The sequence below is a fragment of the Nestor notabilis genome, unplaced genomic scaffold, assembly GCF_000696875.1.
Source record: "Nestor notabilis isolate BGI_N333 unplaced genomic scaffold, ASM69687v1 scaffold22092, whole genome shotgun sequence".
In the NCBI taxonomy this organism is placed as follows: domain Eukaryota; kingdom Metazoa; phylum Chordata; class Aves; order Psittaciformes; family Psittacidae; genus Nestor; species Nestor notabilis.
This window is the reverse complement of record NW_009917271.1, coordinates 53,804-81,719: the sequence shown is the minus strand read 5'-3', so window position 1 is coordinate 81,719 and position 27,916 is coordinate 53,804. Positions and strand designations below refer to the sequence as shown.

General features: G+C 37.0%; 1 protein-coding gene across 1 annotated transcript in view; it reads left to right on the top strand.

The window, feature by feature from the left end:
* The first annotated feature begins 688 nt into the window (after positions 1-688).
* The window catches only part of GAK (cyclin G associated kinase), a 51,443-nt gene continuing 24,215 nt past the window's right edge, over positions 689-27,916 (top strand). Inside the window, exons 1-14 of the mRNA XM_010009150.1 lie at positions 689-745; positions 2,083-2,142; positions 3,877-3,991; positions 4,426-4,568; positions 7,679-7,804; positions 8,971-9,060; positions 12,048-12,183; positions 12,756-12,868; positions 13,398-13,509; positions 15,674-15,797; positions 22,844-22,893; positions 22,989-23,137; positions 26,030-26,163; positions 26,999-27,121. Of these exons, the coding sequence (XP_010007452.1) occupies positions 2,140-2,142; positions 3,877-3,991; positions 4,426-4,568; positions 7,679-7,804; positions 8,971-9,060; positions 12,048-12,183; positions 12,756-12,868; positions 13,398-13,509; positions 15,674-15,797; positions 22,844-22,893; positions 22,989-23,137; positions 26,030-26,163; positions 26,999-27,121 (1,418 nt within the window). The 5' untranslated portion in view covers positions 689-745; positions 2,083-2,139. The remainder of the gene's footprint in view (positions 746-2,082; positions 2,143-3,876; positions 3,992-4,425; positions 4,569-7,678; positions 7,805-8,970; positions 9,061-12,047; positions 12,184-12,755; positions 12,869-13,397; positions 13,510-15,673; positions 15,798-22,843; positions 22,894-22,988; positions 23,138-26,029; positions 26,164-26,998; positions 27,122-27,916) is intronic.

Genomic DNA, 27,916 nt, shown 5'->3' with positions numbered 1-27,916 from the left:
GGAAACTTAGCAGACTTAACTTTTTCTTAGTCATCTTTATCTTGTAGAAGTTTGTGCAGTGATCTTGGGTGAACTCGAAGTGCTAGATGAAATACATATTCTGACAAAAGGAGTTGGAAGGAAAATAATGGTGTATGGAATGACAGATTGCAATTTAGTAACAGTAACTTCCCTTATTTGAAGCATTTGCTTCAGTGCTTGAAAATGCTTTTAGCTTTTAATATGAAGCCTGAAGCATGGCAATTACCCTAAAAGTATGAGGAGGTGTATGTTTAATATTTTATTTCCCTTGGTTATTGCTATTTTTATAAGAAGCTTAACAGTGCAAAACCAAGTAGTTTAATTAAAGTAATTAGATAATATTTGCTGTCCTGAATCTCGGTATGATAAGGACCTGTATTAAAAAAAAAAAGAAATACTTTGTAGGAAATCTGCATATGTAGACTAAAAAAATGCAGGGAAGTAACAAATTCACTGTGCTTCTAGCATGTATAAAAGAAAGGAAGAAAATATTTTAGCTCTTTTATATAGGTTACCCATAGTCTTGGTAAGCCATTGAAAAACACTTACTCTTCTTACATTCAGAAAATATCTAAATTCATGTGTTAGCTCTGTTAGACTAAAAAGAATTATTTACTTGAATGTTGAAATCAAAACTGACTTAATATCCCTTCTTCTTGTAGGTGGCTTTGCTTTTGTCTATGAAGCTCAAGATCTTGGAAGCGGCAAAGATTATGCTTTAAAGGTAAAATGTACTTTAGGTTTATAAGGTCTGTCTTTTTGCTTGATGCTTTAGCATGGTAGTTAATAATTGATGCATAGCACTGAACAAATAATTTAGAAAAATCTAGAATAATAGTGGTGTTTGGAGCACACTGTACCTGTTAGGACCCTGCACTTTATACCAGAGATGGGAGCTAATTTGTTGTGTGCTGCTGCTCTTTGTCTTCATTTGGTCTAGAAATTCATGACCCTGCATAAGCATTTTGGGTGAAAAGAATCTTTCGTAATTACCTGAAATGGGGTATATTAATAGTTTCACTCATCAGACGGAGATTTAGCTTACTGGTTAGCCTACCTGCCTTTGTACTTCCAGAGTAAGCTTCATCAATATTAAAAATAATGGTCTGAACTTTGACTCATTGATCAGAAATTCAGCCTGGCATTTCTGAGACACTCCTGGATTCTTGTTTTCTGAAGGCTTAGAATAATCATGTAACAGCTGAAAAACAGAAGTATTATGGAAAGGTCAATAAAGTGAAGTCATTGTGTTCACCATAAAATGGCTTCATTTCTGGAGTAGGGATGTTCAGTGGCTGTATCTGTATAAAGGCTTCTTACCTTGGAGGAGAAGGGAAAAGGGTAGTAGTATGAGAAGTAGGAGAGGTAAGATTACCAAGGGATTACTGTTTTTTTCCTTTTTGTACCACATCCTGCTGTAACAAAACATGACCAAACCCATACAGTATGTAGTTCAAAATGTCATCTAGAAGTAGCCCCACTTAAAAATTACAGCTAAAAGGTGAACTGTTATTGTACTTCCTCTGTTTTATAAAACTGGTACTTTTGTAGCAAATGCTCAGATTGATTCTAGTCAAGTGCTGGCTCAAAATACAAGCTATATTGGTAATAGTAATGCTTAATTTTGCTACTGATTACTCAGATACTATTAAAAAAGTTAGGTTACCTAATTTGGTCAAGTTTTGGCTGGTGTGGGTTGAAGGTTATTCCTAGAGATTTGAGGCAGAAAATGAATCTTTACTTGTCAGTGCTCAATGCTGTAGCCAGGAGACTTTAGTGTTTTATACAACAGAAAACTGTCAGAGCAGTTAGTTCATAAGTGTCGAAGGTTACAACTGCTCAGTTATCACTAAACCTGAACAGTAGCTGGAAAACTGGATGTTGTGTTTATGGCAGTATGTCCAAATGTACAATAGTCTACTTTGTTTACTGTCCCATCACATTTCCTTAAGTTTTTGACTGCAGCTTATCCTTTGTATTGTGGAAAAAAAAAATAAAAATCCGTGCACTGTTTTTCTGTAAGTTTTAATGATGATCTTAATTTTTTCTGTTTTCTGGCAGCGATTGTTGTCTAATGAAGAAGAAAAGAACAAAGCCATCATTCAGGAAGTTTGTTTCATGGTATCCTTTTCTGGAACATATTTTAATATTTTGATTTAATTGCCTGATAGCAAACATTTCTGAGAATCAGAGGACTACTCTACACATGCAATTCTTTCCATGCCATACACTGCTTAAAATGATCAATATTCTGAGGAAGGTTTGGATTCCTGGTTTATCATGAATCTGGCATCAACATCCATCAAGTTCAGTTCTTCAAAAGTTCCAAGAATTTAATATGTGCGGATAAGTTTTGTAGCTTGTGTAGACTTTGTCATGTACTTTGTCTAGCAAAAAGTGAAATTCTTATTTGGGCTTTCTTGCAGTCCTGGGCTTTATAGAGTAATACTGAATGTTAATGTAGTAGAATACATGCATCAGAAACAAGAGCAGATGATTCTCAGTGTCATTGGTGTCCTTTTCATCTTCAGTGAAGCTATATGGTAGGTATAATGCAATCTCAGTGAATTTTCAGTATATGAGTTTAGTAAACTCAATATTTGCTCCCCAGCATCTGCTCTAAGACCCTTAGTTTGTTTCAAGAGTCAGTGAGTAGCTGTAGTATGCTGCTGTTTCCAGTCTTGAGTATTCAGGTTCATTTTGAGTTACTATGCAAAACCACTTCTTGTAGTTTAAGCTACTGAAATATTTTTGTATAATTATTGAAATGTTTGGTAAAGTCTTACACTAAACACCATTCACTGGAAGGATAATGGCAAGGAACAGACTATGATAACACTATACATTTTCTAGCTACTCTGTGTTGTCAGGAGTAAAGAAATGAATGTTCTGTAGATGCTTTTTCACAGCTTGGGCTCATGAAAGCATACGTACAACATGAATAAGGGTTAACTGTTGCTACCTTTCCAAGTTATAACTGTGAAATGAAATTAATTCCTGTGGCTCTGAGTAAAAGGTTGTGAAGACATGCATAAGATACAAAGTAGTACTTTGGATTCATTCTTATTTGGTGGATCCAGCTTGCCCTTTTTTTATAGCTTTGTTATACTTATGATGTCTTTGCTTTTTTCTTTTCGGAGTTGATGAATGCATCTTGTAAATAGCGTGTGTTTGCCTCAGACATGAGTCTCGCTATATGACCAGAGTGATGCATGTTAGGGACAACACAAGCAGGCGTAATGCAATGTAACTTCCACTGGCAGGAACTGAGATCACTTAAATTTTATACTTCTTTACGTAGTTCAAAAATGATACCATGAAACATGACAAAGGTTTTAGTATGAAGAACTATTACTGATGAGGGGATGATAAGTTCCTCGATCTTTCAGAGCTATTATTTGTTTTGAACTCTATGTTAATTTCTTACAATTGAAACATACTTAATACTTGCTTTGGAAGGACAGGTGTTGCTACAGTAGCCTTATCTTAATCAGACAGCTAGAGAAGCAGCTAATAATTAAAAGGTCTCTCTGATACTTGTGTTAATGCCTTGCTGTCACTGTCAGAAGTCAAAAATAAGTAACTAGGTCTGTTACGAAGTCCAGTTTTCTCAGCCTTAATCATAAGGATTTTTTTAATGTTTTATTTTAACTTTTTATAATATTACCTTCAGTTGCTTCCATTGAAGTCTATTTTTTTAGCTGAGGCATGATTCCTTGTTCTGCTTAGTATCTTAATTATAGCTGTAATGCTTTTTGTGCTTTTAAGCTAATATTTCAGATGAGATGTCTGTAAACTGCTGTATACAATCATACTGGTAAACTTGGCAGTCTTCCTTGAACATATTATCTCCAGAAAAAACTTTCAGGTCATCCCAACATTGTCCAGTTCTGCTCTGCTGCTTCGATAGGAAAAGAAGAATCAGACACAGGGCAAGGAGAGTTTCTTCTGCTTACAGAACTCTGTAAAGGTAAACTTTATTTCTTTTCCCAGCATTACATGTTGCTTCTGACAGCTTTGCACAGGTTGCTTCACAGTTTAGAAGCTTTGAAAGCCTCTTAAAAGTAGCATAGTTCAGTGAAGCTAGAGTTCAGCCTTGTCTCTTATGGGATAAGTATCATGTACTTTGAGGCTATAGTTCAACCTCATCTTAAATATGAAGTTACTATTAAGTTCTTTAAGACTATTCAGAGGAAGGAAGAGGAGGAATAGTTCCTTAGAGCGCTATTTCCTTTGGTCACTGCAGTCCGTGTGGATTTACAATTTTCAGAATATCCATCTAATATTCACAGCTCAAGGCTGTGAATCTTCCTTGATGAGAAAAGCATTTGTCTATTTGTGCCAAGCTTTCAGAGTTTGTGGTGTTCTGTGCATGCTTATGTGAATTTCTCTCATTTCCTGTAGGGCAGCTGGTGGAATTCTTAAAGAAAATAGAATCCAAAGGACCTATCTCCTGTGACACAGTTTTGAAGATCTTTTATCAGACCTGCAGAGCAGTGCAGCATATGCATAAACAGAAGCCTCCTATTATCCATAGAGACTTAAAGGTGCGTTGCAATGTTTGAATAAAGGCTGAACTTTTAAACACAAAAAGAGCCCATCAGGCTAAATCAGTGTTAAAGACTGTTGATCAAGTACAGTGGACACTCTTGAACATGGTGCTTACCTGTATTGCCTTGCCATGACTGCTGGATGTCAGTGAAGGTCATGACTGAAATACTTGCATCTCTTTAAGCAACATCATCTTGTGCTTGTGGTTAGTACTAGTTGTACTGTCTGAACAAGCTGATGGTAAAGTAGAATATCATGGTTTGCTGGTTAAGTTACTCTTTAAGTAGTTTGCTTTTGATAAAATAACCAGTTACAACTTGAGTTGCAGAGGTGAGTGGGTTTTCTAAATAGAAAAGGTAAAGCTTTGAAGAAGAGGGAAAAGTGTTGAATTCTCTGTAAAAGATTACATAGCCTTTTGAGAATGTCCAGTAAGCTCTTAGCATTAGAACTACCAACAACTTGCACTGCATTTTAGGGCTTGGTTTTAAACTTAATTTTAAAATTAGGTAAGCGTGATTCATGACGGATTTTTCATTCTGTTAGTCTTTACAAAGATGCTATAGGATTATGCTGTAGAAAGTATTGTCCCCTTAAAAACTTTGGTGATTTGAGAGGACTTCATCTGTGTTTGAATTTTGAAGGCAGCGCCTTTACATCCATGCTGTATAATAAATAAAGGAAACTTAATCATCAGTGAGATTCTGATGTATTACAAATACATTTAAACCCAGCAGAGGGAGGTGGTCTTCATAAAGATAAACAAAATAAGATTCTTATTCATGAAACAGTGTCTGAATTTGACATGTCAGTTTCCTGCTTGATGTGATAGCAATTGAATATAAAAAGTGAGAATTCGTTCCTCCGTAGGTAAGCATGTACTTGATTACTTCTGGGAAAGGAAAATGAAACCACTTATTAAAGTAAATGTGCGCTAAGTGTTTTCAACACTGTTGAAAGCTTTGATATTAGGCAGTAGTGTAACCCCTTAATATCAAAATAGTTTTGAAGATGAAGCAATCCTTTCCCCCCATGCTTCCTGTTTTTTTTCTGGGTGCCATTGAACAGGCTTCTACATCATGTAAAAGAAATTTTAACCAAGCTGGCATAGAACTTTCTCGGTGTTACTTTCTAGAAGAAAATCTTTTCAGCACTGAAGTTTCTATATACCAGACCCTAGAAAAACTTGTAGAGAAGTGAATCTCTTCTCTGAAAAAGGGGTAACAAACTATACAGATAAATACACAATTTCTACATAGCCAGTTCCATAGAAGTTGAGTGAATGCTGTAATTCAAAGTCTGTTTTTTCATGTCAAGTAATACAAGTTCCTGGCAGAGATAAACTATGGAGAAAGGCGGGAATTTGTTTTCGTGTTGGTTTCATGTTACCAGGGCTCCAAGGCAAGATTGGGTGATAGTTGTGCTGCAATAGGCAGAGACCTTACTATAGTCAGAAGCCAAATATGGGTCATGTAACCTTTTCAAAAGGCTGAACTAAGGTCACTAGCATAAAAACCTGTGGTCAAAGTTTTGAACCTGAGATGTAATATAGCTTTTGGGGAGGGGCGTGGTAGTTTGGAGTCGTAACAGTCTGAGGATTCATGAATTTCTACAGTGCAGCCTAAAAACGAGTTCACCTTTGTAGTGGTGGTTGTTTCTGTTTTCCTGTGCTTTTCTTCTCTTCCTTGTCAGTGTAATGCAGTCTTTGTTCCTGAACTTCTTTGCATGAAGTTTGCACTTACAGTGTGTGCGTGTACAGCACTGTAAGAACCGAGCTAGTTACTGTGTTGTAAAAATTCTGAGCTAGTTAGAGGAAGGTTTGTAAAATATCAGTGCTTCTGTGGTATTTTAATTGTCTGAATTTGATCTTTTCAGGATTTGCCATGCAGAGCACAGCTAATCTGCATAACACAGGTCACAGAGCTTGTTCAGATCTCAATAAGCAGCTGGAATGTTTTAAGTTATTAGCAACTTTTACCAAAGCACAAAAAATAGAATATATGTGTGCAGAAGCTGGATCTGTGGTCTTAACTGTGACCATTTTTAGTGTCTAAATTTTGTGGTGAATGACTACACGCCTTTCTTATTGTACATGGAGATAAGCAAAGGTTATCCAACAAAGAAGGGAATTCAGATTGCTCATTGAGATTGATACTTTAACCATCATTAACAGAGCTTGCGTCTTCCTGTAGGGTAGTCAAAATTAATTTTATGGTGGAAGAATTTGGAAGGAGCATGTGTAAGGCAGGCTAGTAGTATGTTCTGAAAACTGAGGTTTTACGGAAGGATGTCCAGAGATGTGGTTTCAAAGGGAAAGGTAAGACAAACCTAGTTACCTGAAGTGTAGTGTTGTAATGTTACTAATATACCTTTTGGCTTTTACACCTTTACCTGACTTCATACAGAGATATAAATATTCTTTTCAGCCCCTTTGTGATTATGACCCCACAATGCTTCTGCCCAATACCTACTTTTACTGTCTCCTTAAGTTTTTTCCCTATTTCACTTAGCAATCCCAGGAGGTTGGATTATATGAAGTAGAAAAGGGGGGAATGATAAACTATTCAGGCAGCACATGGTCCTCAAATAGCTGATTTCTGTTTCTACGGTGATATCAATGTCACAACTGACTCTTTCTGGGGGTCCCCCAGTAGCCTGTTTTTTCTACTTGAACCTTCATGTCATATGTCTACAGAGTCATAACTTCAACTCCATTGCAGTTAAGCTAAGAGTGTTCAATTTTATGCATTAAAACATTCAGGTTCAAAGACACTGCTTCTACAAGCGGTCCTTTGAAGAACTGGCTTCTTATTAGGCACTAATGAAATGTTGGGGTTTTTTTTTTTCCCCCTCTCCCTGGGGTTTATTTCTTGATCTTCTGAACATTTCCTGCTCATAGTGTTTTTGGTGCTTCCTTTTAAAAATTGGCTGGATTGCTACCATATACATCTACAGTACTGTCTGAAATCTTTGTGCTCCTGTAGACAAAGGTCAGGTATAAGTGTGTATTTTCATATATATGCACAGTTGAGTCAATGTTTAAAAGCATACCTGTTAGTATACAGGAAAAAAGGCATCTTTGATTTATTATTCCACTTCTTTTCTGAAGGTCGAAAACTTGCTTATTAGTAACCAAGGGACAATTAAACTTTGTGACTTCGGTAGTGCCACAACTATAGCTTACTATCCTGACTACAACTGGTCTGCACAAAAGAGAGCACTGGTTGAAGAAGAGGTAAGACTATTTTAATGTGATTAATCTTAATATCAGCAGTGGATTCATTTAAGGGTTACTATTAATCTGATGTTAATTCATGGGAATTCTAAGACAACTGAAGATTGTTTCAGTTGTAATGTTGTTTGTAAAGCTTTGGTTTTGTATTTGTGTTGCCAGAGTTCAAATACCATCTGCAGCTATAATCATAGCTCTGTAGCTGTATATACAAATACTGCTTCAACTTGGGCAATGTCAGTTCTGCAGTCTGGTGTGAAAATAGGAGTGATTACTAGAGCTTCTTCTAATTGCACATTTAACAGGAAGTCAAAAATTAGTTATGCCAAAGTGATTCCCCCCTCATCTGTTTTTCAATTGTTCAGAATGGTTTAAATAAAGAAGCGAAAAGTCTGCTCAGTGGAATTTGAATACAGAGTATGGCAGTGCCTCTAAGACTTCAGTGATAGTGTCAAGCATGCAGTGTGTTTTTTGCAAAGTGCATTTGGTCTTAGTTTAGAGTTTAGAGTAATGCTGGTAAGTCTAAAGTAATGTATCAGCTGGACTCAGTATTAAGTATGGAGAAATACAGTGACATTTAAAATGCATGTGTGCAATTTCTGATACCAGAATTCCCCCTGTAAGCCCCCCCTGTTTTGGAATCCAGCATCCTTGGAGAGTAACCCATTGATTCCTGGAGAAGAAATATGATGTACTACATTCTTGTATAGCCTGTGCAAACAGATGGTAGAAAAGGTCTCTTGAAAGATCCCTGGGAACATAGTTTAACTCTTAAGATGTGTCTACTCTGTCATTAAGTGTGATTAAGTCAAAAATACACATTGGAGCATGAATTCACTACCTGGTTTATTGGCTTTTTTTTTTTTTTCTGTACTTGTGTCCATATCTCTTTCTATCTAATGTAGAACAGTGATTTTACTTAATGTGCGTTGCAGTTTGGAAAGACTCTTGAATATCACTATTACTTCTTTGAGTATTTATGTGGCCTTATATCAAAGCTACTGTGACTATTGCAGGACTCAGTTGATGGCTTCTGCCATCAAGTGTTTCTAAAATTAATTTTCAAAGCAAGAATGCTGTCTGTTCCTTATGGGGAGCTGTTTCCTTGTTTGGTTGTCATTAGAGCTTATTATTCAAGCTTCTGTTTAAAGAAATTCTGTCTTCTGCAGATCACAAGAAATACAACACCAATGTACAGGACACCAGAAATGGTAGACTTGTATTCGAATTTTCCAATTGGTGAAAAACAGGACATCTGGGTAAGAAATTTTTCTCTTGCTGTATCATAGCTACTAATATCATGGTGAAACTGATTTTGCAGTCTTTGTATTAATTTGATTAAATAAATAAAAACACTGAAATAAACACAGAATAGGTTGTCTTATGTCAAAATAAACTTCAATAACGAACTGTGTATCTAAATATTAAGAGAATGAGATGAATATTTGAGGTTTTCTCCAAGATCTAGCTTGATTTCCACTGTGAGAAGCAATGCTGAACATTGTAATTCAGTAGAATTGTTATACAGTAATAACAGTAATCTGTTAACTTACATGAAAACACAGAATATATATCAATTTACATTTATTTAAGAAAGAGATGAAATTAGCCTAACTAATCCATAACACCCAAACTATTCAGACATTAGAATTCAAAACTGACTTCTTGGTGGTTGTTCTTTTGTCAGGATGCACGGGTCTCAAGGTTGGGTGTATTGGGGTATTTGAAAGTTCCCAGGATTGGTAGTCCTGGTTTTGTGATTTATGAGACTTGAATGAACCTGTCTGAAAATGTTGTTAAAAATTACTTGGTTTAAGAACTGAATAGCCTTCTGATTGTAGGAAGTATTGAGGCCATCATTTCAGGCTTATTTTCTTCAAATCTTTACCAGAACAAGTGTTTGAGAGATTCTGTCCCCCTAGTGTCATTTAAACTGATTAACATTTAAATGTTTATGTAGCAGGTGCATTGCATAATGAGTTAGAAATACAAAAGACTGAATTCTGTCTCCACAAATAAAATGAGTCTCCTTAAAGTGCAGGATGAAGGTATGAAAGCTTCAGAGCCTCTTTATAAGAAAAATATCTGTTCTTGAACATGTTTGGTGTTGCAGGACTACTCATTTTTGTACACTGTGAAATTCATAAAATGAATTTATTATAATTATTTTTATAAAGACAAGAATAGAAGAATTTCTGAACCTGAAAAATTCCATAAATGGGAAAAATCCGTCAATGCTGTTTAGTAGCAGAACTGCTGCTTGGAGTTCTCTAATTGACATGCCAAACAAATGAATGTCTCACTAAGTGGTCTGTCTTCAGAGAAGCATCAAGAGTGTGAAGCTAAAAGGAGTTCTAAATTTCTAAAAAAATGTGAAGCTGATCTCTGAAGCTCTGGGAATATATAGAGTTGCATAAATCAGCAGTTGATGATTGAAACCTGCAATTTGCAAGCAGCAATAGGAAGCTTAATCAGTTTCAGAGTCTAAAATTCTGCTTTAAATATTATTGCCTGAATTAAAGACAGCACAAACAAGAACAACCAGCCAATAGGTCATGAATCGGAAAACTTGTATTTGTAAATTCTTGCCATTCTGTGGTAAGTTTCACATAAAGAAGGTGGGTGTTGCAGACCTCCTTTTGTTCACAGCTGTGGGGACCTTGCAGTTTCCTCTAGGACCATGGTGCTATCTCATAAGATACAAGATAAGGTGTAGAGGTTCAAGATAAGGTGTAGAGGTTCAAGATAAGGTGTCTCTTTGTCATTGGGTCAATATCCTTGTATAAAGTTGCAACACTCCTTTGAATGGTAGGGGAGGAAGAGGACAGAAGTGTGCTTGTGCCCTGGTCCAGGCTGCAGCTGTCGAAGGCAGGAGAACCACCAACCGTAGTAGCCACCCTCTGTTAATATGGGCAGCCCCTGCCTGGGGCTTACATCAAGGTTGCCCATTCCCTGCCTCCCTGATGGCGGGGAGACATCCATCCAGGACAATAATGCTGGCCACCACAAGCATTCTGCCTGCTTACATGGCCACTGCTTCACTAGGGCTTGTGGCAGGAGCTCAGTCCCAGGGTATCCAGTGAAAACAGAGCTCCCTTTGCTGGAAGCCTTGGGGAGCTTCCAGCTCCCTGTAAGACCACCATGGGGTAAGAGCTGGTGTTACCTCTTCTGCAAACTGTTGACAACTCTCCAGCTTGGTGGCAGAGGAGGAAGAGGTCTGCAGTGTGCTGTGGTCTGGTAGTTTCCCTGTCTGGATGTCCAGCTGTAGTTCAGAGTAGCCACTGTTCATCACTGCAGGCATCCCCTTGTCTCTGTGCCCTCCCTTCCCTGTCCTTCCTGATCTGGGCGTTCATCTGCCAATCTGGGCTCACACAGCCCTTTTTATACCCATATTGGGCTGGCGGTATCACCAGCTGCCACTGCCAATGTTCTGCTTGCTGTGACACCACCATGATGTCTGTGTACTGTTTGCTGGGTAAAAGAACTGGATGGCCAGGCCTGAAGAGTGGTGGTGAATGGATTTAAATCCAATTGATGGCTGGTCACAGGTTGTGTTCCTCAGGGCTCGTTACTGGGACCAGTTTTGTTTAATATCTTTATCAGTTAACTGGACAAGGAGATTGTTTGCATCCTCGGTTTGCAGATGATACCAAGTTGGGTGGAAGTGTTGAGCTGCTGGAGTATAGGAAGGCCTGTATCAGCAGTAGTGTGGCCAGCAGGGCCAGGGCAGCGATCATCCCGCTGTACTCAGCACTGGTGAGGCTTCCCCTCAAGTACATTGTTCAGTTCTGGTCCCTCACTTCAGGAAAGATATTGAAGTGCTGGAGTGGGTCCAGAGAAGAACAACAAAGCTGCTGAAGGGTCTAGAAAACAAGTCATCTGGCAGAGCAGCTGAGAAAACTGCAGTTGTGTAGCCTGGAGTAGGAGATTGTAGCGGGGTAGGTGTTGGTCTCATCTCCCAAGTAGCAAGCGATAGGACAAGGAGAAATGCTTGAAGTTGCACCAGAGAGTTTAGATTAGAGGTTAGGAAACCTTTCTTCCCCAGAAGCGTTGTCCAGCATTAGAAAAGTCTGTCCACCATCCCAGGAGGTGTTTAAAAGATATATAGTTGTAGTGCTTAGGGACATGATTTACTGATAGACTTGTCAGTGTTAAGTTAATGGTTGGACTCTGTGATCTAAAGTGTTTTTTTTTCCAGCATAAATAATTCCATGATTCTGTGAAATATTTCTGTCTAACTCTGTAGGCTCTGGGCTGTATCCTGTACTTGCTGTGCTTTAGGCAACATCCATTTGAAGATGGAGCTAAACTTCGCATAGTCAATGGGAAATATGTGATCCCCCAAAATGACACCCGCTACTCTGTGTTTCATGATCTCATCCGTAAGTTTACAATGTTACTTAATTTGATGTCTTCATGGATACATTTTTTAATGACTATTGTTAAACATTGTTGACGTGGAATGATGGAAAAGCTTAACTGAAAGAACTTCTTGTTTTTTTAAAAATTTTAATCCATTATCAAAATTTCAAATGAAACTTGTTTTTTTAGTTCTGTTGCCTGTCTTGCTTAGGATTTGAAATTGTCCGTAGGAACAGCTAGTGTTTTGATTTAGTTTCTTTGAATTTGCTTTAGAAATTCTATTTCCATTAACTTTTGAATAGATTACTAGAAACTTGAATATGTCTCTAACTCTAACAGGATTAAAGTTATTTCTCATGTTAATCACCAACTGATCCTAAAGTATATTCTTTGAAATACTCTTGACTGAAATGGTGTTACTTCATGGGTACCTGTTATGACAATTATATTTGGTTACGGTTTTAGCAATTGCTTTACACTGTTTAGATGCTTGATTACTTGTTGCACTGGAATGCCCTGAAGAAATTATTAATATATGCTGGGAGAAAAGCTCTGAAGGGTTTCTGTTACATTGTCTGAATTTCTTTTTTAGGTTCTGCTTTGAAGGTGAACCCTGAGGAGAGACTGTCAATCACTGAGCTTGTTAATCAACTGCAGGAGATTGCAGCTGCTAGGAATGTGAATCCTAAATCCCCCATCACAGAGGTAAAGATGTCTCATAAGGAGTATTATTGATTAGGTCTCCTTTCTCTTCTGTTTTATCCAGTGAGTGTGAGTTTAGTAACAGATGTGAGCGAGTGCCCTGTTCCTTAGTCTTTTGAAAATTTCACACTCATTTGTTTTGAAATTCAATTGAATTGATCCGCATCACTTTTAAGGAATGTGACATGCAAGAAAACTAGTTGTAGTTCTTATTTGTTGAAAAACTTTTCATGATCTTAGGTCATTCTTTAGTATGCAAGTGGTCTGTTTAACATGCTGCATTTAGTCATAATTGCATAGGAAAATCCATTATATGAGAGCTCGGCCTACACTGACTTGAAACCCGCTTAGGTATGTTTTGTTCAATGCTTAATTTTCACAAAACTGGAAGTGAATCAATTAGTTATCTTAACTTCTGGCTTTTTCCTGAGATTCAGCTTGCATGTTCTCACCATGTAAAAGTAATTTACAAGGCATAACAAGTTGGCTAACTTTGCAAGAAAATACTTATAGTAACTATTAATCTTCTCAGCTCCTGGAACAAAATGGAGGCTATGGAAACAATGCTCAGCCTCGGACATCTCTGACCTCTGTTTCACAGAGCTCCAAGCCAGCAGGACAGCTCAACAATATGTACAATGCAGGTAAGTGCAGAAAGAGAGTGTAAAACTAGTTGCATAACTTCTGGGGGGTAGAGGGGAAACATTTGGGGGTTTTAGACATCTTGCAGAAGTACTAGCTATTTTGCATCTATATTGCTGTTTCTAACTTTATTTTATTTTTCTCAGGGTTTGTTTGTATGTTGATGCATATAAAATGTGAATTTCTGAAGTTCATTGCTGGGCAAGATAAAATTTGGTTTCCTATGTAAAGTAATTGAAACTGAAATGCATTATGGACCTGTAGATGTGGGAGAGTTGAAACAAGTCAACTAAAACTTGAAAGTACAGATACAATAAGCGATAATATTCTTAAAAGCAAAAGCAGTGGAGAAGGTAGTCTTTAGGTTATAAAACCAGATAAAAGTGGCTCATTGTAAACCTCAAACTTTCTGATTCAGTGAAGCAATGAGATTTTAAAGTGTCTTGTGTAAAGTGGAGAATTTAAGAAGAGTTTAAGTTCAAATTGTTAAAAATCTTCTATAAATTTTAAATGCTGTATTTTATCTGAAAACTTGTTACTTCAGCAGAAGTTACAGAAACCAGTACATATCCTTTGTGTACAATATTGGATCACTGGTGTAAGAAAGTGACAGCTGTCTTTGCTTTCTAAGACTAACTACTTAACATCACTTACAACTTAAAAATATAGCAACCATTCTCTGGCTTTTGATACAACTATGCTAAAATGGGCTTGATGTCTTACTATTGAGAAAGTCCAATAAAGAACTGCAGAAGCAATTGCAGGGATTTGACTATGGACCACAGTAGTTCATTAATGTTAAGGAGTCACTGACCTGACATGTATTTATTTTAGCCTGCAAAAAGCATGTATGAGGAAGAAATTCTTCTGTAAGTATCTGGGGTCCTTCTCTCCCTCCTACTTTCTCCCTCAAAAGACTATTGATGCCCCTGTGATAGTTTGAAGTGCATCTAACAGCGTTCATAGTCTAAAGCTATTTAGTATTGTCATTTCCAAAAGACTAATGTCTAACAGCCTCAAAAGTAAAAAGCAGCATCCTAAACTCAGTTTATTTGCTGTTTAGTCAGTACTTTCAGAAATATTTGGTATTTCCTTGAGTGCAGCTGATTAGGGAGTATTGTGCAGGGAGGCCTTCAGGAGATGGTTTCACCATAGGATATCAAAGGTGAGAAGAAGTTGTGGTTCCATCTGAGAAACAATTAGTTGGACTAGCAATACTAAACTGTCAAACAAAACATGTCTCCACAGTGACACATTTAATAGCTGACATACCCATTCTGTGAAAATAAATATTCCAGAGTTGATTCAGTTGAAAATAATTGCACTTAATGTAGTAGAGAAAATGAGAAGCTTGGTAGGCTTATTTGCATCTGATGTTGTATTAAAAAGCAATTTCTGCACCCATCATATGTATCATATGTGGATGTGGAACACTTTAATTAATGTAGAAGATAGCAAAGGATTATTTTGTACTGTATTCAATTTTCCTTCCAGCTTGATATTTCTTGCTTGATATACTGAATTACCAGTGAGACAAAGGATGTTAATGTTCCAAGAAAACTTTTAAAATCGGTAATATTTATTGTGGTAATGTTACCTATCAATTTCTGTGGAAGAATCCAGCTTCCTAATAGGATTGTAATCAAAAGGCTGTCTGGCTGTCTGTTTTGTGCAAGAATGAGTACTGTTTGCTGTATATAATCACATTAATAGGGATGTTGTGCTGGGACGTTGTACTTGAAAAGTAACTGAATTGTGACAGCTGCTTTTCAAGCCCTGCATTAAAATGTGTCTACTGGGGGTACTTAAGTAGATTTGCTAATGATAAGCTGCACTTTAAGAGACTGATACTAAAAAAAACTAAACAGTACTTTGCTGCACTGGTTATATAAAATAAACACTTTACTTTCAGAAATTTTTTTACCTTGTTTTGTCTTAAATTTAACAGTCAATTACAATGTGTTAAGTTGTTTGCTAAACCTCCTCACTTCAGGAAGTACTATTTTTGGATAGGTCATAGTTAAGCAGAATTTTGGAACTCTGAGCCTTACACAAGGTGTAGCCTATATGTGCGTTCGCTTCCAGATTTATAGACAACTTGCTTTAATATGGAGCCTGTTACAGGATATGACTTAAAGTACAATTATTTTTATTCAACTACTCTAGGCCTGACCGTTGCGGAATGTGACCAGACTTATGGAGGGTTCTTTGATATTCTGAGGGGTGGAACAGAGCGATTTTTCACTAATATTAAGGATACATCTTCTAAAGTTATCCAGTCTGTGGCCAAGTGAGTAAAAACCCCCAAACCACCAAACTTAAATTGTGATGGTAAAAGTTTTAAATGAAGGATCAGGAGCTTACTCCAGAAATGATCAATTTCAGCATCGGTTTTCAAGTATGAGCTCTCAGAGCTGGTAGCTAGCTCTCAGATTTTATCGATGATATAAATACAAGTGTTTCTTTAGCAATTATATACTAGATATGAGAACTTTGGGGGCAAAAGCCTGTCCAGACGTACTACTTTTCATGCTGCATTTTGGATACTAAAGCTTGGAAGAGATGAGCAGGTGGGGGCTGGAGCAGGGTGGAGAGGTACGGACTATCATGGTTCAGAATGAATAGATTGAATTAGAGCCTCCATGTGTGAGAGAGGAAGAAAAAAAAGGTCGTGAAAGGTACAAATAAAGGGAATCGAGGCAAGAAGAAAAACTGCAGGGAAACAATGTATTAGCTCTTCTGTCCAGTTTAGTTTGCAGGTGGAGTCCCATGCCATCAAAGCAAAGTGAGAGAATCTGCAGTTTGTCTCCTTTGCCCTGTATTACATGGAAGAAGACTCTCACTGTTTTGATGCGTGTGTTCTCAGATACCTCATGTATGATTATTTTTTTTCTAATCAGATTTTCAGTCCCAATCCAAATGTTTCTAGTACCTCTGTGTGATCGATATTAATCAATCTGTATGACTCACCTATTTTTAACTCATAATAAAACTTTATGCAGTGTAAAAGTTTTTTCTTAATTCTAGGAAGAACAGGTAAGTCACTACTGAATACCATGGCTGAACTAGAGCTTCCTAAGGAATATTGCACCTTGTCCCTCACTGTACGGTTTGTGGCCCTTTAATTGGGATACTGTGGTGTGGCTTGTGAACTCTATTGCCTGCCACATGTTTTTCTGTCACTGAATGTACCTTGTGCATAGTGCACTCTAAAATGTTTGTAATGATCAGGTAAGTTAGATCTGTAGATATTGCACCTCTGTAGCTAGTTCAAGTGCGTTTTTAGCTGTTTGCTCTTACACTTAGACTGTTTAAACTTACCATGTGTGGGTTAGAAAGGTCAGGTCCTCTGTCTTGTAAAAGTTGCAAAAGCTATTCAGCTTTGGTTTGTCCTTAAGCTTTCTACAGAAGCAGTAGCATCAGACTTTACAACGTGGGGAAACTACAGTGAGTCAAGCGAAGACAGGGAGGTGTACAAGGGGAGTGAGCTGTGCATGATGAAAAGTGGTGACCTGTTAGCAGCTCAGCAGAACTGTAGGAATTTCATGTATGAAGTAACATGATGAGCCACAACTTTTAAGTAGCTGCTCTCCATTGTATTTCTTTAGCATGTGCTGTCTTGCAGGCCTCTATTCTTTACCTCCTTGTACCTACCTTCTGCAGAACTGAACTTCCTCTCCCCTCCTCTTCAGTCCTACTTCTGTTCCTTTTGTGGTATCTTGTTAAACAAAATGTACTTTGTTGGTAAAACATGGAATGTTCTGCAGATTCTTTGCATTTGATGGCTGTAATACTTATAAACTTGAAGGTATTTAATTCCTTGTCTTAAATTATGCCAGCTTTGCCTAGATTAAGTCTCGCAGCAGAGAATTTGCTTTTCTTTCTTTGTGACATATAAGACTTAAATTCTTCTTTACCTGTAACAAAGTTATAAGCCCTGTTTTCCCATCCTGTGTTAGATCTTATTCTGATAGCGAATTTTGATTGTACACTACATGCTTCTGAAGCACTCTTGCACTTCCACTTTCTCATTCTTGTTTCGACATGAGTTTCTGGATTGTTGTGCCTCTGACAGTCATTTATGTTTGAAGAAGTTTTGTTTTCCTGCTCTTGTGAGTGGCTTCTTCCTTAAAGGCCACTGGAAGTTTTAATTACTTTTTAAAATTTCTTACTGTACCATTTTCCCCTTTTGTAGTAGTGGATTAGGATCATCTAAAATTGACTTTTTAATACGGAATGGCTTGTTCTCTGCCTGAACCTTGTTTCTCTAACCTGACAGGTGTACGTGGCTTTTTGCTTTGTGTGATTTCCTTTGGTTGCATAGTAAGTGTAGTGTGCAAGGAATGAGGTAGTAACTGTACATCTAACTGTGTTTGCAGAGGTCATCTGACAGCTTCTGAAGTGTAGGACATTGGTCACTTGCTGTTTGAAAAGCTGCTGTTCAGTTCACATTCTCTTCTTTACTCTTCCTTGTTGAGATTATGGGAACTGCCCAAAGTCTGGTATCTCTTTAATTCTAGAGTTGCTATTCAGCTTCTGAATTCCTAGTCAGTTTTCTCTGGCTGAAATATATGCTTGGTGCGTTAGTTAGAATCCTTTTTTTGAGAAAAATTGGAAAGTGAGATTGAGATGTAACTTGACGCTCTTGATTCCTGCAGAGCCCCCCATGACAGTATTGTTTATACTTTAAATTTGCGTGGGATATTAGGAACTGTTGAAATATTCTAAACTGCTTCAAACCTTATTTTGCATGATTATTTACTTTTTGGTAGCTTTAAGCCTCTGTGAGGAATGTGAGCGCTATTGGAGTTGTTATAGTGCATGTCTTTGTGGAACCTACTAAGTATTAGTAAAAAAAAAAGTTATTTAATTTTAATTCCTTGATAAGGCTTTTGTGTATTTTGAATCTTAACGGTATTTGGCAGTTCACTGAAATGGCAGGACATGGAATTAACATGAGCAATACTTGATGTTATGCAGGACCTAAGGTAGTCCCAGGTTCTTTAACATTTAATATTCATTGTGCTGCTGAGAGTCCCACCACTGGACTTGTACGTTCTTAAACTATTTGTGCTTTAACCAAGCTGAAGTGTTAATTCTTTGTTTGCATCTACTGTAGGACATACCTGTTTGTCATGATCATTCTCTGCCTTTACAAACTTGTGTTGTGGCTACAGCCAACACCATCAGGGTTACGAGAATACCTGTTCAGCAGTTGCATCCTTGACTGCCTTTCCAAAACTCTTCAACCAACATGAGAAGCAGACATTCTGGACAAACTAAAATGTCTCTTCCCTGTGCATTTTCCTCACCACACTTAAGCACTCTGTGTGTTGGAGTTTGTCATCTTGTTAGGTAGGTGCTCTCCTTACTTACCATTGCTTTTCTGAATGTGGAGTTACTTCCTTTTTTTGCAGACAAGCTTGTTTCTCACTGAATACAAACTACAAGTGGAAGAGTTAGTGTTTTGTAGTTGCTACAGAAAATACTTTTTTTCTTCTCTCCCATAGCTCCCTTACCTTGATTCAGATTTTGGTCTCATTTACACTAGTAAGTGATAAAGCCTGAAAACTAACATGTCACAGGCTGCTGGGAACAGGAGAGTGAATGAGGGCCATCTTGATTGTCCCCCAGGCCGTCTCACTTGCAGGTGTTGCAGTCTCTATTACAGATTCAGGTAAGGCAGAAGCAGTTTATAGCTATGTGAGAGAGAACACAGAGCAACAGAGGTTCAGCCCTCTCTTGATACAAACTGACTTAAAAGACAGTACTAGGGTGTATACACACCTAGAGCAGGTATGCATTGCTCTGTGGAGGGACCTGATTTGACAGAGCAGCATCTGTGTAGAAGGGAAATTTGTTCCAGCAAACGTACCTGTGTGTGTCTGATATCTCAGCCAGCAGCCATGTGGTCTCAACACAGCTCTCTTCTGTTCATCTTGCTTGTGATGCTGCTGGGCCATTGACCAGCTTTTGTGCATATTGAGGTCTGCATCCACACAAGTTACAAATGCCCTACCAAAAAACATATCTAAATGTTTTCAATATCGAGTCTCCATAGGTATTGAAAGCAGCATGCAAAACTTAGGATTGTCTTGTTTTGCTTTGTCAGAACAATCTCTTTCACTGAAGAGATGGTGATCTAATAATCTAGGGAACAATTAACTGTCTCTTATTGCTAGCTTTCATTGCTTCTAAGGTAATTTTGCTTCTGGTTTGATGCTGCATTAATGTTTTATTTCATGGATCTTTGTGTTGCTTTAGGTAGTTGAATGATTAATTCAATTTTATGAAGTAAAACCAGTTGGGAGTGGATTGATGTGGATTTTAGTGCTGCATTTCTTCCCAGCGTTTAAGAATTAAACTGCAAAATTGTGGTATTTAGCTAATGAATAGATATTTTTCTACTCTTCTGAGTGTAGAGATGTCTAGAGGAAGATTGCTTAGTGTTAGAGCATTATTTAAGCAAAGATAATGGTTCCCGTGCTCGCACTGTAGCTGTGCTGCTTAGTCTGTCATTCTTTATTCTTTCCCATATTCAGCTGTTAGTAACACAGGGCAACTGTGCACTATTGTAGAATTTGTGCTTTATGCTAACTAGTTGGTTTTGTGAATTTTTAATCTTAATCTAATTTTTAACTTGATCTTTAATGCAGCTGTTCTCTGTCAAGATTGATGATGCCAACCATTACACAGTGAAAAGTTTTTAACATCTGATTAAAACTTCTGATTTTGTTAAGGTATTTGCTTTGCAAAATGAGCATATCTTCTTTGCTGGATTTCCCACTAGACTTCTTGCAAAATGTCTTGAAGTTGCCTAGTAAAATCATAAAAGTCACTCAATATTGGTGTCCTAAAATACTCTCTTGCTTAGGTTAATTAGAGCTTTAAAAAGCACACTTAGTTTTCCATATGGATCACAAGCCAGAAATACTCCATGCAGTCTTTTGGTTTGTTTCTGTATTCTTCTACTCTTACTACCTGCCAGCAACATCACTATGTAGATGGAATTTCTGCTGTTCACATAATGAAAGACCTTATTTTTGATTTATAGTTACAGGAATGTTGTAACTAAGTAAGTAGGAATGCTTACCAGTTTTGCACACTATAAGCATTCTTACACTTGAAATGTGTAGGAATGCTTAATAGCACATAAAATACTATTGGTTTTGTTTGTTTGTGTTTTCTTTAAACTTCCTGCCATTTAAAGCAATCTCAGTTACCAGTCTTACATGAAACACTTTCCTAAAACCAGAGTAGCTTATGTTCAAGCCTTTTATTGAAATAGCTCTGAAATAAAATTCAAGGAAAAGTAATTTAAGGACAGAGTCACATGTTTTAGGAGACCTGTGCTGATACTGCAGTTTAGCAGCTACATTTTAGTTAAGCATTCTGATGCTTTACCAGTTGTTACAGGTATACAGATTTTTTTCTGCAAAACAGCAAGCTTGAGTTGGCTGTGCTCTGTTGTTGACATGCCAAGCTGCACTTTTTCAGCAATGTGTGTATGGTGAGATCCATGGTCCTGATAATTTTAATTTTGTAAAAAGCTAATCTAAATTTAATGGTGTTGCTTGTAAGAAGTCAGTATGTTGAAAGTGTTCCCAAAGGAATCTGTGAGGATTGTCAGTTTTTGCTCTTAATAGTCCTGTGCTTCTGTTTCTAGTTGCTCCTTATCTTCGGTGCTGTAACACTGATGTTATAATGGTTTCTTGTTCTCAGGCTATTGTATTAAATGGTTCTTTATCAAAAATAGTTTATATCATTAGAATCATCTGCATGTTTTCTTGCTTGAAGCTGGTGGGTGTAAGCAAGAAATAATGACTGACACTTTGCAATCTTAGGAAGGACTATGCTCATCACTAATTTTAGTACGAAATCATGATTAGCTGTGAATGTAAATTTCTACCTTAATTAGTTTGGTTGCCACAGTGTTACCAGTTGAACTATGAAATTAAGTTATGTCTTTCCAAAGATGAAGAATTTTGAAATAGTGCTTACTTGGCCATTTTGTCTACCTCCTTATGCAAGGTTGGTTTATTTTTTATTATTTTTATTTTTTTATGTGTTTTATCTAGTGACACTCTCAAGCTCCCTGCTGGTGATTTTAATTCCCTTTAGGCCATTGGTTGTTAGGACACTGATTATGCCATTCTGCATAAATAACTCTTTAATGTGTTTTCTTTCAGAACAGTTGTTCTTGCCTTATCAAAAATCATCCTCCCAATCATTATAAATTCAATAATCTTTTAACATATCCCTCCAGCCTCCTTCAGTTTTAGTAGGAAGCAGTAAGGAATCAAAATATAATGTTCTTTCTTGATGTTTCAAAATTTGTGTGCAGTATTTAGGTCTGCTCTTTCAAGCAGTGTCTTGAAACTTTATGGTGATACAGAAGTATTGCTTTGAAAGTGCCTCTGCATTCCTTAAACATGCATCATAGGGACGTCTAAACCAAATTCTGTAGGTGAGGTTTGTTCTTACTTTGCCAATCAGGAGTGCAGACCTCTGATTATGCTCAAGGGTCTATGTGATTGTACTTAAGAGTGCTGGCCTGCACTGGGACTCTTCAGTCTTTTTCTCAAGGTCTTTTTTATCCTGCTACATAGCAGAATCCCTATAAACAAACAATCAGTCATTATAGTGGTCTTAATAGTAAATTATTGGCATAATATGGGTGATCAGGTAATGATGGAAGGAATGGACCTAAATATAAAAAAAAAAATCACTTGGGAGAGTGTTTCAAAAAGACTGCTCTTTAAAATTGTGCACAACTATATGAGAAAGATGAGTAATGATTAATGCCGTGCTCACTGTGGGAGTTTTGGAAGTGAATTTTTTGAGGAATGAGTTAAATGAGGATAGATATTCAGGTATCCTCTATTCATATGAAATCCAGAAAATGGGCAGCATGGCCATCTGAGCCAGATTGTAACATGACGAGTTACATAATTTAACACGTAATGTTTCAATAAATAGTCCTTGTTTCAAGCATTTTGTTTTCCTCTGTTAAAGATGTTAATGCATCCTCATTGGGCTTTCATACTGTTACCTACAATGAATGCTTATCAGTAAGAGCAGGGTCTAGAGGAATGAGTTTAACATTGAAGGTACATGTACAAAATCCCCAGAGATGGTTTTGTTGCAATTGATGTAAATGAGTAACTGTTCAAATATAATGTCTGTTTTGAAAACCTTGAAGCGTGAGGTAGCAAGCCTCACGTGGAAGAAATGAAGCATTCATGGCAGGGAGCATAGCCTGGGAGACCTCGGGTTTGGACTTTTGGCTTGAATGGATTTATTTCCCAGTATTAACTCCAATTTGTTCTGTTTCAGTTATGCAAAAGGAGACTTGGATATATCATACATCACTTCCAGAATTGCTGGTATGATAACTGTGTGTGTCTTAAGAATAATTTGATTGCTCTTGATATGCAAAAAAAGTGAATACTTCATCTGTTGTTTGTTGTTCTGTCTTCAGTGATGTCCTTTCCAGCTGAAGGTGTAGAATCTGCCATCAAAAATAACATAGAAGATGTGCGGTTATGTCTGGACTCTAAACATCCTGGCCATTATGCTGTGTACAATCTCTCTCCAAGAACATACCGGCCTTCAAGATTCCATAATAGGGTTTGTATAGTTACTGGTTTGTTTTTTTTTTTTCTGTAAAAGGTCTTTCAACACAATGTCTTCATTATACATTCAGTCTTTTACTGCGAAATATGTTAAAGTAGGCTGTATAATCAAAAAGATGACAAAAGAATAAATATAAACATAACGTCAAAGAGTAACCTGTATCTTCTTGTCTTCGCTTTCAGTCCAAATGTAACTGATTAAAGACTAATCCTTAATCTTACTGACTAAAGTCTGTGTTTCCTAGGTTAGCAATATCTTTGAGAAAATGTATAGGTACCTTAAATTTTTCAGGTCTAAATGGAGAATACTTGACATAATTGAAAATGTTACTAAAACATCAATCTCCTCTAAATTCGGAGGTTTTCCTTTATCAAAAGTGGTACCTTTGACTGATTTGCACAACACATTTACTGGGTTTTCTCCTTTTCTTTCTATGTACCATTTGACTCCCATATGGCTCAGCCCTAGCTGACTGCTTGTTTCTACTGCCTGAAATATTGGTATAGCTTAGCTGAGCCTCCATTAGCCTGACTATTTCTCTGATACTAAAATGAAGACCTCTGCCTAATTCAGTAACAAGGTAGTGAGGACCACCTGTTAGGTGCTGATAGTGTCTGCTCCTAAATACACCTCAACTGACCTGTGAGTAGCTCAACAGTGGAGACTGTGTTGTGAATTTTCTTGACCTGGACACATTAGACCTCACCTTAAATATTCTATATAGATCATGCCCCTTCCCCACAATACTGACTGCCCGGAGGAGAGTTTAGAAGCATTATTTATTACAGGGAACCCTTTTTGGGCCTTACCCTGAAACAGTCATCCTTAGCATTACTTCAGTTATCCAAGTTCACTTAAACTTGTCAGGCTGAGGTATGTTTAATGTGTTTTATCTAGTGCTTGTCATTCCTTCGTTTTTTTTTTCCCTTCTAAACCTCCAGTATAATTATTTGGAGAAGGTACCTCCAAACATAATCTTCAGCAATACTTGTTAGCAGTAGATTGCTGGACAGTCTACTGAGGCTGACAGTGAACTGATTTATTCCTCATCCTACAAAGGTATCAATCTGTGTTTATGGAATGATAAATTCTGTAATGGGGGAATTGTTTAACCTAGGGATGATTTTTTGGTTAAGCAAATCTTAGGTTCCTATACACTGATATTCCTGATGTATTAGTACTCTGAATGGTAATACGAACACAGCTAAATCTACCAGTGATCTGGAGCTCTTCTGGTCTATGTTTATCTTTGTCATTCGTTTTGTCTTATGATCTTTGTTTTGCTGGGAGGTAATCGTAGTTCAAACTTGTCAAAACATTGCAGGTTCCTGTCCATTTTATTGGCTAGGAGTAGTTAGGGAATTTCTACAAAACTTTTTTTTTTCCTAAACGGAAGACAAAGACAGCTATTTTATTTGGAAAACAGTCTTTAAATATATTGGGGAAATTTTCCCTATCCTTCTTTTAAATCCAGATGCATAGTGAACTATACTGGCAGACTTAACTTCATTATCGGTGCTGGGTGTCAGCGATGTAGGAAGCTAAGGAAGCTTAGTTTTTCTTTAGTGCCTGCAAAAGATTATTATGGCAAGCCTTAAACTTGATCAGAGGAGACCAGCTTCTGTGCTTCTTAACTCTGGTTTTTTTTTTTTTTTTTTAGTAGGTATTTATGAAATCCTATTTTCTTGCTGTATGTTATCTGTATGGAACATTTACAGATTTCTTTAGCTTAAGCTAGTGGTAGTTTTGAAGTTGTCTTTGCTAGTTTTGAGTCCTACTTGGAACAGGTTGCTCAGAGAGGTAATATATGGTACACATCTTTTAACAAAACTAGAATTTGAGCAGAAGGTAAAGGGTAAATCAGTAAAAAAATCAGTTCTGTTTGCTTTTTTGGATACACCTGCTTTTTTAGACTGTGGGAATATGAGGATCTCCTTGCCTTAGGTTTTATTTATTCAGTGGTGACTTTGCATAAGCGTTCACTAACAAAAGAATGTTCAACTTAAATCTCTTGCTAAGTAACACTTTCTGAAACTGCCCTCTCTTTTGAATTAAAATACCAGAATACAGTGAAAAACTGTATGGGACTTTGCATGTCAGACTCTTTCCCGCCCACACCCCCCAGCCTTTTTTCCTTTCAGCCTTTTTTGTAGCTTCAGCTACAGTTAATTAGTTCAGGTAATTAATCTCGTAGTAACCCTTGAACTCTTCTATCTGGGTAAAAAAAACAAGTTGCTGTTGGCAAAACTTGGTCTTCCATATTCAGCAATTGTGGTCCTGGCTAAAAAAAAAATAAATACAAATATGAAAGTAGAAAAAGCTTGCTTAGTAAGTTGTTGCCTTGCTCCTGGCAGAATGTGTACTATTTAGGTGCTCTTTAGGTGTTGCAAGTGCTCAAAGGTCATGTTTCATATCCTGCATTTTTACTGGACTGTGATTTTAAAATATAGACTCTCAGCAGTAAAGATGATTGTTTGATAGTGTTTTGTAGCACTAATTGCAGAAGGAATATTACTTAACTGTTGAGGCCCTTTGAATAAAGGACAAATGTAAAGGCAAACCACGTCTTTCTGGTTTTGGGTTTTTGCTTAGGAGTATGTGCACACATCATGTTGAAAGGTCCTTTACTTAACTATCTGAAATTTTCTTAAAGCAAGAAATAGTCTGATTTCTTAATACTTCTAGTGCAGGAGACTATAGACAGGACTGGACTTACATTGCACTTCATCCTATAAAGTATGAGACTACTTTTCTTGAGCGTCTTGCTTAATTTCTGCCTGAAGGTGGCATTAAACTGTAAAATTGCCTCATAGACACAGCTTACGCTATGTAAATGTTTGTGACTGTTTCATCTCATCTCTCACCTCTGTTTCTCTCTTCCTGCAGGTTTCTGAATGTGGCTGGCCAGCAAGACGAGCACCAAATCTTCAGAATCTCTATAGCATATGCAAGAACATGCATTTATGGCTGAAACAAGATCAGAAAAATGTTTGCATTGTGCACTGCCTTGTAAGAAATTGATTTAAATCTGAAAAGTTTTGTTCAATACTTTAAATGATACCATTAGCAGTAATGATACCAATTTGCCGAACTGCTTTTTAAAGATCTAGTTGGAAGACCTACTTTTCACTGATCTAAGTAATGGTTAAAATAGAAGCCTGGCTTTCAAGGAAACATATTAAAACTAGTTGAGGAAAAACATTCCCACTTCCACGCTTATATGACAAATGATTTACAAAAAAATATGTTCCATACCACTAGCAAAAACCCCTTGAGAAGTCTTATTTTGTCAGCCTTTACCTTTACTGAATCTTCAGTCTCTTATATAATGCAAGGATGTTCTCAGATGTGTGTAGCTGAAAGAAGTTCAGTGTTTTAATTTCCTTCACTTAGTCTGTGGCAAGCTATTAATGTCAGGCAGTTACAGTCCGAAGACTGAAGAGTTCAGTGTGGCTTAGTTCTTCTGAAGCTTAGGACTTTTTTTGTAGCAGAAGTCAATGGTTGTCAGCTAAAAACAGCACTGAACTGGGGTTTCAAATAGCAGCCAGGAAACAAACTTAAAGATGTGTATTAGTGATAGTAACATAAAGATAAAAACAGTTTTAAGCTAAAGCAGTTATTCACATTTGAGCAAGCTGATATGTAATATCTTTTGTATGGTGTGTAAATCAAACAAAACTTTTCATGTTCAAATACAGTCTTAAAATCTAACCATCATACTAGACCTTGGACTTCATTACATTAAATAAGGAGATAGGATGTTCTTCAGTAACTTCTGTAATGCTTTTTTCCCTAGGGTTAGTAAGAGTTACAACTTTTTTTTTGTTTGGTTTTTTTTGTTTTGTTTTGTTTTTTTTTTTCTGCTGTGGTAGTTTGTTCTTTTCTGTGCTTCTGTCGTCTCTTCACTACTGCTGAAGCTGCAGTTTATATGTTCAGTATGAAGCGCTGTCCTCCTGGCATTTGGCCTTCTCATAAAAGGTATGATATCAGTCTGTAGGATACTGTTGAAGCAAGTAGTTATACAGTTGTGAATATGCTAATATTTTTACAGGGCGGTTTTTAGGAAGATATATTATTTCAATAGTGTCTGTGTTTGGATAGCAAAGTACTTGGAAAAATGGATGTATCATGAGTAGAGAAAGTAGTTCTGAATTTTGTGAGCCCTTAAATTACCCATTATGTTCTTATCAAAAATGAGCCAATTATAGCCTGTAGTGAAGAAATGTTAGGAATGAAAATAAGGGTATGTCATACTTTTGAATGATCTCATCTTATACATGTGGAAGAGGATTTTGAATTTATTGCATGTTTACTAGACTTACAGTAGGTTTTACTGTGTCAGAACATTGCAAGTTCGTGTGAGAAGACCAGTAATGATTTCTGTCAGTCTTTTCTGTTTAGGTAAGAATGCCACCTGCTTTTTAAAGGAGTGCATGGAGAGGGGACTTCTTGTATACTTTGACAAATGCTTTAATCTGATTTTATGATTTAATTTGATAGATGTTATAATGATAAAGTCTCAGTAGCAACTCTGATTGTTTAAGGGTATCTGCTACATAAAGGACTAGATTTAGAAAGATGAGTTAAATATAGGTGACATTAACAGGTTTACTTTGAGTATATTTAATGGGTCCTCTGCAATATAACTTAGATTAATGAGATTAAACTTAAAACCTGTAGGAAGCTTTGACTTACTAACTTCAGAACTGTGCAACTTTGATCTGATGTGTAAGATAAAAAATAAATACTTTCCCTAGTTCAGTGTTTTAAGGC